This window comes from Rhinopithecus bieti, unplaced genomic scaffold (genome assembly GCF_001698545.2).
Source record: "Rhinopithecus bieti isolate Rb0 unplaced genomic scaffold, ASM169854v2 scaffold_14455, whole genome shotgun sequence".
NCBI classification, from domain to species: domain Eukaryota; kingdom Metazoa; phylum Chordata; class Mammalia; order Primates; family Cercopithecidae; genus Rhinopithecus; species Rhinopithecus bieti.
The window spans coordinates 1,035,464-1,048,273 of NW_016807905.1; the positions used below are offsets into that span (position 1 = coordinate 1,035,464).

A 12,810-nucleotide genomic window follows, 5' to 3' on the forward strand; every position below is an offset into this window, starting at 1 on the left:
TATCTCTGATGCATTTAGGAGTAAGGGGTGGGTAAGGCTACTCCTTCCTTTTCCCAATTTGATTATCTGGACTAAACAATTGTTGTAATCCCTCTACAAAGGCTCATCCTATTATAAGCAATAATAATATTAACAGCAATGGCCACTCACATTTACGGAGTGCTTATTCTGCTATATGCACTGTGCTTCTCTCAGCCTGGACCTTCCTTTCTCCAAACCTCAGGAAGCTGGAGTCCCAAGGCTGCCTCCGGGCGGGGCTGTGGTTCACCAGAAGCCACAAATATTTACCTTGGAGACCTTGGCCCGGTCTGAGGCCTCTGCCCAAAGACAAAGTCTGTGCTGGGGTGTGCAGGATATAAGGTTGGACTTCCAGACCCAACTCCTGGGAGAGGAGAGGAGCGGGCCGAGGACTCCAGCGTGCCCAGGTAAAAGTAGGGAAGGGGTTGAAAGCCGAAGTTGCCAGGAAGGTTCTGAGCTAGAGATACCTGTTGGGGTCAGGTCAGGAGTACAGGGGAGGCTCGCCCTCAGTGAAGGGCCCTCGGTGAGTCAGGATCTGCTGAGGGTCAGGGCCAGGTGTAGAGAGATGCCCAGCTCCCTCGCCCAGAGGACCAAAGGGCAGTGACGAAGGGATGGGGCTGGCTGAGTCTTTTCCTGACCTCGTCCTAGTGACATAAACCCACTCTGCGCATACCTGTTGCTCTGTGCCCAGTTGTGCTGCAGTGGTGCTGGGACAAAAGAAGCATGAGACGCAGACTCTGTCCCTCAAAGAACTCCCAGTGTAGGACAATGTGGAGCCCAAGGAAGACCCAGCGACATGGGAGTGGAGGACAGTCAAAGAAGGGTTCCTGGAAGAGGTGATGTGTTGGTTGCAAAGCCAAGTAGAAGGTGACTGGGCAAAGGAAGAGAGTGAGATATTCCACGAAGGGGAACTAGCAGAAGCAAAGGCCGGGAGAGCAGGTGCCACATGACAGGGCGTGTGTGGTGCCTGGATCTGGGGGAGGAGAGGCTTTTCCACAGGAGGGAAATGGGGATGCTACCATCCTCATGGGTCCCTGGGTTCCTCTGATCCAAAGAGGACTAAGCAGTGTGTACAGATAATGCAGGACAGACAGAGTCAAGGTATTTGCGAGAAAAATATGGAGTGGGGCCACAGGGGCGCCTTGATGCGGGGGTTCAGCTCTGTCTTCTGGCTTTGGCTGCAAGATTTCTCCTTCTGACTCCAACATTAGTGATAATACCTGTGGTAACCATCGTGGAAGCTACCATTTACTGAACACTTGGCCATGCCAGGCCACAAATAGATTGTCTCATTTAATCTTCCCAAAAAGCCTGTGACATAAGTACTGTAATTATTCCCCATTTTACAGAAAGGGTAAGTCACTTGTTGAAGATCACAGAGCAAGTGTTAGAGGCCGGCCTCCAACTAGGGTTCATATGGCTGCCAAGCCAATAATATTTTCCTCTCCACCCTCAGGCCTCCTAACACTAACCTTTTCAGCTTAGCAGGCTCAGATTTCCAATTTTTTCGGGACTTCCAGAGGCTGTGTATTTATTCAGCAGCCATTTATTAAGCACCTGCTCTATGACAAATATTATATTGGATGCCAGGGGCACAGCAGGGAGCAGGCAGACCCAGACCTCCCTCCCAGAGCTCACAGCTTGGTCAGGGAGGCAGAAGCTGAATCATTATTGCAAGGGTCTCAGAAGAGCTCACACTGCTCCAGGGCACAGGAGACACATGTCATCCGGATGCCACATTTGTCTTTGGCAACGAGAAACCCACATGCTAAACCAAGCGAGGGCCTCATATCTCTGCAGTGTCTCCCCTCCCTCCAAGCAGACAGTCCACAGGGGCAGGCGCTTCCATGGGGGACTGGCAGGCAGAGCCAGGGTGCGAGCTGGAAAACTTGGGACTGGGTTACAGGTGTTGATGCCCCACCCCTGTGGAGGGAGGGGACAGAGCAGCCAAGGGGCCAGAATACCCCCAAGCTCCTCTCCCTGGCGTGAGCCACATGGTCCTTTCTCTCTCTCTCTCTCTCTGTCTCTCTCTCTCTGACTTTCTTTCCCTGGCTCGAAGAAGCCATCCAGTCCCTCTCCAACCCCCTTAGTATTGCAGATTAAGCAAACAGCTTTTTCACAACTTTGAGTCCTACCTGGCTCCTCATTTCCTTCCTACCTCCAACCTTCATGTCCTGGGCCCCAGGACAACATTTCTCCAAGTGTGGTCCAGAGTCCCTGTCTGCAGGACAGGGGAAGCTTTATAGGGAAAGTGAAAAATCTTGGCAGGGTTTTAAAGGATGAATAGGAGTTCATCAGGGAGATATGGGAGGAGAAAAGCATTCCAGGAAGCAAGGAACAGCAAGAGCAAAGGCACAGACGCAGGAGAGAACAGAGTATGTTCTGAGACCTTCCAACTGCTTGGAACTTGCTAGAACAAGGGGAGAGAAAGCAGGAGGTGAGGTCAGCGGAGGGTGAACCATAAAGGGTTTTAAGTGTCAGACTGAGGTGTAGTGGACACAGGAAGCAGAAGTTCTTTGTTCTGAGTACTGTTGCTGGATTTTCTGTAAGAAAATGGCTAATACATTCCAAGTGCTTACCATGTGAAAGACACGGTGCTAAATGCTTTCCAGATATTAACTCATTTAATCCCTCAACTCTGTGAAGTTGGGATCATTATCCCCATTTTTCCGATAAGAAAACTGAGGCACAAAGAGGTTATGTTGATTGCCTAAGGCCACACAACTAGCCCAGGCAGTTAAACACTGCACTAAACAGCCTCTCCTGGACACCGTGCCCCAGGTCACTGGGCATCATGGGCCTGCCCTTGGCCTCTCTGCCTCAGGGTCCTCTGTGCTCACCCCAGGTCTGGCATCCAGCACTTGCTGCTCTCTGACACCTGGGAAGATGGCCGGCCCGTGGACCTTCACCCTTCTCTGTGGTTTGCTGGCAACCACCTTGACTCAAGCCACCCTCAGCCCCACTGCAGTTCTCATCCTCGGACCAAAAGTCATCAAAGAAAGTAAGTTTTGTCCCTTCGGACCTGGCTGCCATAACACAAGGGGGTAGGTGGGGCCGCTTCCCAAAGGAGGGAGACAGTTCCTCATCATGGGGGATGTGCAAGGCATGGCTGAGATCCCAGGACGTGGGTGAACATGAGTGGTGAGTTGTAAAGGTCTGGAGAGTCTGTGATCTCAAGAATCCACGATTCCAAGAACCCCTTCTTAAATTCCACAATCCCAAAACCCTGAGTTTCCACAGCCTGCAGAAGGGGAATGCGGCCACTGTGTGCAGTGACGCAGCTGCCTCTCCCGCTGCCCTCGCCTGAAATCTCATCGTCAGAGCACCCCCTCTTAGTTAGACCCAGTGTGCTCCTCCTCCCCAGAGCAGAGACCCTTGACTGCAAGTGTGGCAGCCTGGGTCCCAGGCACAGTGTATCACTCTCCAGCTCTGGGGCACTGGGCCAGTCCCTGAGTCTCAACTTCTTCCTCGGGACACAAATAAGAGGGCCTTCTTCACTGGGTCATTGGAATTGACTAGAGCTTTATGAATGCTATGGCCATGCTTCTCAACCTCAGCACTTCTGACGTTGTGGGCCAAACAACTATTTATGATGGGGGGTGTCCTGTTCACTTTAGGATGTTTAACAGCATCCCTAACCCAACTGTGACAACCAAAAAGGTCTCCAGACACTGACAAATGTCTCTTAGGGGACAAAATCATCCCAGTGGAGAACCACTGCTCTAAAGTCTCATCTGTCACCTGTCAGCTCTGGAGGCCACCTGAGCACTTAGAGGACAGACCCCTGGATTCGGGGGGACTAGAGGCCTGGGTCATGGCCAGAGGGGCAGAGGCAGGGGCAGGTCCTGTGGGACCAACAGGCTCTGTAACCAGAAGATGGATTCCCAAGTAAGGATAGGAAGCAGAGAGCTCTGAGAGGTTGGAGGGAGGCAGAGGTGGCCTGGATCCACACCGTGAAACTCAAGCGTGTGGAATTTCAGCCAGAAGGAACTTAGAGAGGAACAACCATGCTTTAGGCTCTCCTAAAAGGAGTTGTGTACAAGTGGTTGGTTTTGAAGGTGATCCCAGAAACACCTACAGGAGCGTGGGGAGGCAAGGCAGGGAAGGGAAGGCATCCCATGAGGGGTGCATGTCCAAGCCAGTTACCACTGTGGTGACTGGAGCTCAGTCCTGCCTAGCAACTGCATCTGTTAGGGCCAATCATGAGACAGAAACCACACAGTAATCCCAACAGGTAAGTTTAATGTAAAGAAGTATTACCAGGGGATTGGAGGAATGGGGAATTGGCTAAGAGGGAAAAGAGAGCTCTAAAGGATAACCTAGGGATGGAGGGGGTAGCCAAGGACAGAGCAAGCTCAGAGGTAGACAGTCCTCCCCAGCCCTCATTGTAGAGGCTGTGGTTAAAGTCCACTGTGTGGTGGAGAAGTTTGCTGCCTTGTCCCAGGCCAGAGCTGGTCCACAGTTGGCAAACTGAGGCTAGTGGGTGGAGAACTATCTGCCAGGGAGCCGATAAAATTATCTGGGAAGCTGCCCCTGGAGGAAGGGGAATGCTGTTAACTCACAGGGAAGCTATCTCTGGGGAACCGCCTAGAAGCTAGCCAGGGTGCCTGCAGAAGTCACTCAGCAAAAGCCACTGGGCAGTGACACCATAGGAACCTGGCAAGAGGAGCACACCAGGGCCATGAAGGGAATCCTCTTCCTCCCCCATTCCCCTCCAGAGTCTCCACTGAAAGGGCTTAACACTGTGCCAAATGGCAAAAAAGAAATATTCACAGGGCCCAGTTCCATTATCACAGAGCAGGCAAAGTGGGTGGATTTGCAGCTAGGAGGCTATAACACAGGAGCTCTGAAACACAATGAGGGACACACATCTGAGCCATCCTGCCTGAGGGGTGTGGGAGCTGAGGTATTGATACACCAACTCTCACCAATCACTGGCTGAAGTCAGCTCCTGGGGCATCAGCTCTCCAGCACTTCTGACCTGCTCTGCACAGGAGCCAGATGGGCTCCAGCTGCTCACAAAAAGTTGGCTGGGACAAGAATCCAGGGCTCCTGACCCCCTATGCCTCTGTCTTGGCTCATCCTTCCTCTGCTCAGCATGTGAGGCTTTTTGGACCACATATGCATAGGATATGGATGCCAGACAATTGTTAACAAGTGTGCTTTGGCAGCAAAACAGCCCCAAACAGGGTTTTGAGGGTTCCCTGCCTCTTGGCCCTAGAAGTGCTTGCAACTGGCTAAGGGGATGAGTGCAGGTCCAGGTGCTGGGTGTAGTGGCCAACAATCCCCACAGAGGCTGGCAATGCTCAGGGGTGTGAATGGTCCCAGCCTCACTCCTGATGTGAAAATGACCCATCTGGGCTACTGTCCTCAAGGCTACATCTACACAGTGGGGACTGACAGGCTGGTCCTGACCTCTACCATAGTAGAGATGGCTACACCCTCGCCTTACCTCAGGCAGCCTCGAGTGATACCCCTTCCCAGCCTGGAGCCTCCACCAAGCCTTCCTTCTTGCCCCTCCTCCTGAGCCCTAATCCCTGGGGTCTGCCTCCAGAGCTGACACAGGAGCTGAAGGACCACAATGCCACCAGCATCCTGCAGCGGCTGCCACTGCTTGGTGCCATACGGGAACAGCCAGCCGGAGGCATCCCTGTGCTGGGCAGCCTGGTGAACACCCTCCTGAAGTACATCATCTGGTGAGTGAAGCGGGACCACACCAGGAGCTAGCCCCTTTCTGCCTGGGACACACTCTGCATGCTCAGTCAACCAGTCTGCAAGCATTGGCCTGTGTCAGATCACAAAGAATAGATCAAACAAAGCCCCTCCTTCAAGAAGCTCCCAGAATAGTTAACAAGAACCATAAGACAGTGACGCAGGAACCCTAATGCAACAACCCCAGAGCAAAGCCAGGAACGGTGGCTCAAGCCTATAATCCCAGCACTTTGGGAGGCCAAGGTGGGCAGATCACCTGAGGTTAGGAGTTCGAGACCAGCCTGGCCAATGTGGCAAAACCCCATCTCTACTAAAAATACAAAAATTAGCCGGACATGGTGGCAGAAGCCTGTAATCCTAGCTACTCAGGAGGTTGAGGCAGAACAATCGCTTGAACCTGGGAAGTGGAAGTTGCAGTGAGTCAAGATGGCACCGTTGCATTCCAGCCTGGGCGACAAGAGCGGGACTCTGTCTCAAAAAAATACCCAGAGCAAGGTTGTCTGGGGTGGCACAGGGAAGGGATGAGGTGATGTTTCTCACTGGAGGTGACAGTTGAGCCGATGACTCAACACTCACCAGGAGACAAGAAGCAAATGGCATCCAGGTAGAGGAATCAGCCTGGGCAAAGGCATGGAGAAGTGACAGTCGGTCAGAATGGCTAGAGCTCAAACCTCAAGACTAGGAGTAAGGGATCAGCAGGGTCAGGTCACAGAGGGTCTTATGAGTCAGCTCAAGGAGCTGGGAGTCACCACCTAGAAGAGAAGGCACCACGATAGCATTGTGAGCAGGACTGGAGGGGAGGGATGGAGGCAAGACTATCTGGAGAGGAGTCAGTGGGTAGGACTAGGGTCTCGCTGCTGTCTAGGCACCCCAGGAAGACAGGAAAGATAGAGAGGGAGTGAGTTTGGGAACAATGAGTGGGAGGCATGATTCTGATCTCTCCTAAACCCTATCCAGGCTCAAGGTCACCACAGCTAACATCCTCCAGCTGCAGGTGAAGCCCTCGGCCAATGACCAGGAGATGCTAGTCAAGATCCCCCTGGACATGGTGGCCGGATTCAACACGTGAGTGACCCCTCCATCAAGTACAGTAGGCTTGATAGGCTCATCTGCTCGTTCCCCCTCCCCCACCATGCAGATGTCTGGAAAAGAGAGCTCCGAGCAGAGAGAAGAGCAAGTGCAGAGGCCCTGTGGCAGCAATGAACTTGCCTTGCTCAAATAAAGGCAAAGACAGGGGAAAGAGAGAGGGGGCATGGTGGGAGATGAGGCCGGCAGGCAGCCGAGGCCAGATCATGCAAGGCCTCTTGGAAGAAGATAAGGACTTGACTTTTGCTCAGTAAGATGGGAGCCAGGGAGGATACTGAGCAGAGGAGGAATATGCTGTGCTTTAACATTTTTAAAGACTCCTGGCTGCTGTGGGGAAAAAAGACTTTCTGGGGGCAAGAGTGGAGACAGGAAGGCTATCCCAAAGCTACTGCAACAATTCAGGAGAGACAATGATGGCTTAGAACAGGGTTTGGGGCAGGAAGGTGCTGAGAAGTTGATTGGATTCTGGATATGTTTTGGAGGTAGGTGGGGACACCAGGATATCCCGGGAAACTGAATATGTGTGTGTATGCGGGGGGAGAGAGAGGGAAGTCAAGGATGACTCCAAGAGTTCTGCCTACACCCCTGGCACGATGGAGTAGTCAGTAACCAAGACAGGCAAGGCCATGAGAGGAGCAGGTCTGGGGAAGAGCCAGTCCAGTGTTGCATGCGCTAAACTTGAGAAGCCCATGAGACTTCGGAGTAGGGGGCTGGGGGTAAGTTTGGAAGTTGTCAGCAGATGAAAGAGGTTTCAACCAAAGAGGAATCTGAAAACTGAGCCTGGGACATGCTGGGGTGAAGCTGGGTGGAGATGAGGAGAAACAGCAAAGGAGACTGAGGAAGGAGGTGAGGGCTGGAAGACAGAGATGGACGGCAGGGTTGCTCCAGCCTGAGCTTGCCTGGTGCTCACATGGTCAGGTGCCTCCACCCACCAGGCCCCTGGTCAAGACCATCGTGGAATTCCACATGGAGACTGAGGCCCAAGCCATCGTCCGCATGGACACCAGTGCAAGTGGTCCCACCCGCCTGGTCCTCAGTGACTGTGCCACCAGCCATGAGAGCCTGCGCATCCAACTGCTGCATAAGTGAGTGTCGCTGGCCGCCAGCTGGGCTCCCATTCTGCCTGGAAGGAACGCCAGGTGGTGGATTTCCCCCATTTTACAAATGGAGAACACTGAGGCCTAGAGAAAGAAAGGGGCTTATCCCCTCCTGATTCCTGATCTGGGGCTCCTTCCAGGGAATCTGTGATGCCAAGGGAAGTTCAGGACCTCAAGGTCGGAAGCAACAATGGTGGGTTTCAGGCATGACACCAGAAGGTGGGGCAAATCTTTGAAGGTGGAGGCCTAGAAGCCACTCCAAACACCCAGGGCAGGTGTAGGTGGAGCCAGGGGCAAAAACAAAGTCATTGGGTCAGGCCAACGCATTCTCTTCATTTGCTCTCTGGGTGATGGTGGCCAAGTGGCCACCCTGTGTCTCACTTTCCTCACCTGTAAAGTGCAGGTAATGACACCTTCCAGGCAGTGGTGAGAAAACTGATCAGGCAACAGCCATCAAGCACTCAGAACAGTGCACGGGCATGGTGGTGCCCAAAAACATGGCGCACCCCCCTTCCCTTCTTAGCAGGACAGCGAGCAATGCCAGCCCCCATCATCCCAGTGCCCAGTATAAAGTTCCAATGACAACACCCAGCCGCTGCTTTCTGATAACTCTTTGCTGCTGCCTACACCTGGCTTAGGGGCTACTCCCAGCCCAGCCCCATCTCTAACACGTCCTGTGACCTTGGGCAGGTTCCTTCCTCACCTAGACTCAGCTTCCCCCTCTGTAAAATAGGGGAGGGGGTGATCATCTCTCACCTTCCTAATGTCTCTTGTGCTCTCTTCCCTGAAAGGTTCTCCTTCCTGGTGAACGCCTTAGCTAAGGAGTTGATGAACCTCCTAGTGCCAGCCCTGCCGAATCTAGTGAAAAACCAGGTGAGTGGAATCAGGGCCTCTCTGGCCGGTGGACATTGCGCCCCCTGTGGGGCTTGGGTGGAACTGCAAGCTGGTGCTAATTGACGGGAGTCTCCTTGGGTGGGCTTTGCTGAAAGAATTATCTGGGACAGGATAGCAAAGAGTTATGGAGTGGAGTGGGCCATTGACCCAGGCAGACAGTTGAGGTCAAGGTCATGGGACTGCTAAAAGTCAGCCAGGAGCCCTTGAACAGTGACGTGCTGATAAATTTTTAATAATTGTCTCTGGAGGGGTTGTTGAGGGAAGGCAACCCTGATTTGTAGCTTTTGCGGATTTCCCTGGTGGAAATACTCCCTTCCGGGCCAATTTTAGGCGACCAGTGTGATGTCACTGAACAGAGTTGGCAAAAGATGTACAACAGCACACGGCCATATATTTCCACTAAACAGATACATAAACATGACCTCAGGAGTAATAGATAGTAGTAAAATACAGCAAAATAATTAGGAAGCAATGCATTTTAAGCTTTATTAAATTTGCTTTAACATAATTTATTTAATTGTAAGTTTATATATTTAATTTGTCACAATGTCTGGGCTTAGCACCCAGCTCAGAAATTTGTGGAAACTTAACAGTTGGTTCTCAAAAGCTAGTACGAGCTGGCTCTAGCATGGCACAGTCACACATCAATCTGGCTATGGTCTTCAGGGCTGCACCACCCACCAGGTCCTTTTGGATTTTTTTTCTGAGTCAGTAAACACAGGTGACCCTCACTTTAGTTGCCCCTATTTGTCACAGGTATACTAAAACTTTGTAAATTGAATTCATCCACATTGACCAGTGATTTCCACTGTAAATTCCAAGATGTGATCCTAACAATGGGCCACCCCATCTAGGGTCAAAACACCTTGTCAAATAGCTAATATTTCTTGTAATAAGACTTTTTTGTTTGAGTTTTGTTTTTGTTTGTTTGTTCTGAGACAGGCTCTTGCTCTGTTGCCCAGGCGGGAGTGCAGTGGAGCAATCTCAGCTCACTGCAACCTCCACCTCCTGGGTTCAAGCAGTTCTCATGCCTCAGCCTCCCAAGTGGTTGGGATGACAGACGAGCACCACCAGGCATGGCTAATTTTTATATTTTTAATAGAGACAGCGTTTTCGCCATATTGGCCAGGCTGGTTTCAAACTCCTGACCTCAGGTGATCCACCTGCCTCAGCCTCCCAAAGTGCTGGGATTATAGGCATGAGCCACAGTGCCGGGTGTCTTTTTTCTTTGAAAACATAATGTAATAACTGAAAAAATTGGGGGAAAAAATATCCATAATCCTTTTACTTTCATCCAGGAGCACTTTGATCTTTTGCAGCTTGCCTTCCCACCTCCATCCACATGCACTAGTATTTTTAAGAGGCTGTTCTTGGTGTCAGCCTTTAAATCAGATCTATGTTTCGAAGTCATTATACAATACTTGTAATTATCAAATAGGTACATTGTATTTAATAATTTACAAAACATTCCAGGAAAGCCTTTTAAAATAATGTGATTTTATTAAGAGTACTTTAAAATGACAGTAGCCATATTTAAAACAGTATTTTAGGCCAGGGCCAGAGGCTCACGCCTGTTATCTCAGCACTTTGGGAGGTCTAGGCAGGAGGATCACTTGAGCCCAGGAATTTGAGACTTACCTGGAAAACATAGAGAAACTCCATCTCTACAAAAAATAAAACATTAGAATAGCTGGGCATGATGGTGTGTCCCTGTGGTCCCAGCTACTCGGGGGGCTGAGGCAGGAGGATCGCTTGAGCCTAGGAAGTTGAGGCTGCAGTGAGTCACAATTGTGCCACTGCACTCCAGCCTGGGCAACACAGCAAGACACTGTCTCAAAAACTAAATAAATAAATAACACAATGCTTTATACAAACAATGTGACTTTATTAAGAGTACTTTAAAAAAATGGAGATTTTATTTTCTCCAAATTGGTTTCCATGTCCTTACCTTCAATAAAAATACAGTAAATCATTTAATCTCTATTTTGTGAAATATACATCAACTGTACAATATACAATTACGTTTGTTTCTCTATTAAGCTGGAGTTATGATTTTCAACTTCTGCTTCTGCACTACCAAAGCTTAAGAGTAGCATGTATAGTCAAAGGAAGATCCATTATTTTAATAGTCGAAATATCTACATATTAAAGAGGCCAGGGAAAATAGGTGAATAATCAAAACTAAATAAAGCTCAAATAAGATCTTAAAAGGTTAATTTCAGAAGCAATGTTGATTCAGCCCAATTCAAGCTACCTTTCTCCAGTATGTTTTTGGAAGAGAATGGGGAGAGACAGAGAGAGAACAGATAAGAAGGCAGGAAGTGAATATAATGAATTAATGAATTGTGTGATATAATGAATATAATGAGCAATGAATATAATGAATTGTGTGATATCAAAGTGCAAGACAATTGCTTGTTAGAGTTAGAATGTTGAGACTCTGACCTGTTAGCAAAGGTACATATCCAAGGAGTTTTTTAAAGGGAGTCCAAAAGTGAAAAATTTCATAAAATTGGAATTTTCTTACGTAAGAAAGAAAAATTTTTTTTCTTCGAATAATGTTATTTATCTGTTTTAAGGTGGGAATTTCATAAAGTAGGACCCAGCTGTAAATTTTCTTCCCAGCCTCCAGCAAAATCATATTTTATCTGGCATCACACTTTAATAGTTAAAAATATATTTTCCACTAGAAAAGATGACAAAAGGCTGGGCGCGGTGGCTCAAGCCTGTAATCCCAGCACTTTGGGAGGCCGAGGCGGGTGGATCACGAGGTCAGGAGATCGAGACCATCCTGGCTAACACCGTGAAACCCCGTCTCTACTAAAAAATACAAAAAACTAGCCGGGCAAGGTGGCAGGCGCCTGTAGTCCCAGCTACTCGGGAGGCTGAGGCAGGAGAATGGCGTAAACCCCGGAGGCGGAGCTTGCAGTGAGCTGAGATCCGGCCACTGCACTCCAGCCTGGGCGATAGGGCGAGACTCCGTCTCAAAATAAAAAAAAATAAAAAAAAAAAGAAAAGATGACAAAAACTTAGAATTATACAATGCTCCTTGCACAGTATCTGTCTTTAATGGTGAAAAGCTCAGCAGGAAGAGCAGAGTGAGAAAGCCAGCATCCCATTTATCATCAGCAAATCCACTGCACTCACTGGATTTGATATGATGGTCTTAGGAATATTTTATTTGGCATGAAGAGAAAAGGCACAGTACGTTTAAGAGGTGAACGTCTGGTAGAAGCTCATTTAGAAAATGTTGAGACCAGACGCAGTGGCTCACATCTGTAATCCCAGCACTTTGGGAGGCCAAGGCCAGTAGATCAACTGAGGTCAGGAATTTGAGACCAGCCTGACCAACATGGAGAAACCCCATTTCTACTAAAAATACAAAAATTAGCTGGGCACGGTGGCGCGTGCCTGTAATTCCAACTACTTGGGAGGCTGAGGCAGAAGAATCACTTGAACCCAGGAGGCAGAGGTTGCAGTGAGCTGAGATAACGCCACTGCACTCCAGCATGGGCAACAGAGAGAAACTCTATCTCAAAAAATAATAATAGTAATTTAAAATAAACAAATAAAATGGGGATGATGTAATGACTTGCTTTATATAATTGTGAGTATTCCATAAGATGCATGAAAAAAATCTGGCTAGGCTGGTCCTGGTGGCTCACTCCTGTAATCCCAGCACTTTGGGAGGCCAAGGCAGGAGGATCACCTGAGATCAGGAGCTCGAGACCAGCCTGACCAACATGGTGAAACCCCATCTCTGCTAAAAATACAAAAATTAGGTGGACATGGTGGTGGGCACCTGTAATCCCAGTTACTCGGGAGGATGAGGCAGGAGAATTGGGGAGGATGAGGCAGGAGAATCGCTTGAACCCAGGAGGTGGAGGTTGCAGTGAGCCGAGATTGCGCCACTGCACTCCAGCCTGGGTGATGGAGTGAGAAAGAAAGAAAGAAAGAAAGAAAGAGAGAGAGAGAGAGAGAGAGAGAGGGAGGGAGGGAGGGA

General features: G+C 49.6%; 1 protein-coding gene across 1 annotated transcript in view; it reads left to right on the plus strand.

Annotated features, from left to right (window-relative positions):
• The first annotated feature begins 305 nt into the window (after positions 1-305).
• Positions 306-12,810, plus strand: part of BPIFB1 (BPI fold containing family B member 1) — a 27,571-nt gene continuing 15,066 nt past the window's right edge. Inside the window, exons 1-6 of the mRNA XM_017884123.1 lie at positions 306-425; positions 2,864-3,019; positions 5,573-5,714; positions 6,688-6,795; positions 7,752-7,901; positions 8,705-8,786. Coding sequence (XP_017739612.1) covers positions 2,905-3,019; positions 5,573-5,714; positions 6,688-6,795; positions 7,752-7,901; positions 8,705-8,786 — 597 coding nt within the window. The 5' untranslated portion in view covers positions 306-425; positions 2,864-2,904. The remainder of the gene's footprint in view (positions 426-2,863; positions 3,020-5,572; positions 5,715-6,687; positions 6,796-7,751; positions 7,902-8,704; positions 8,787-12,810) is intronic.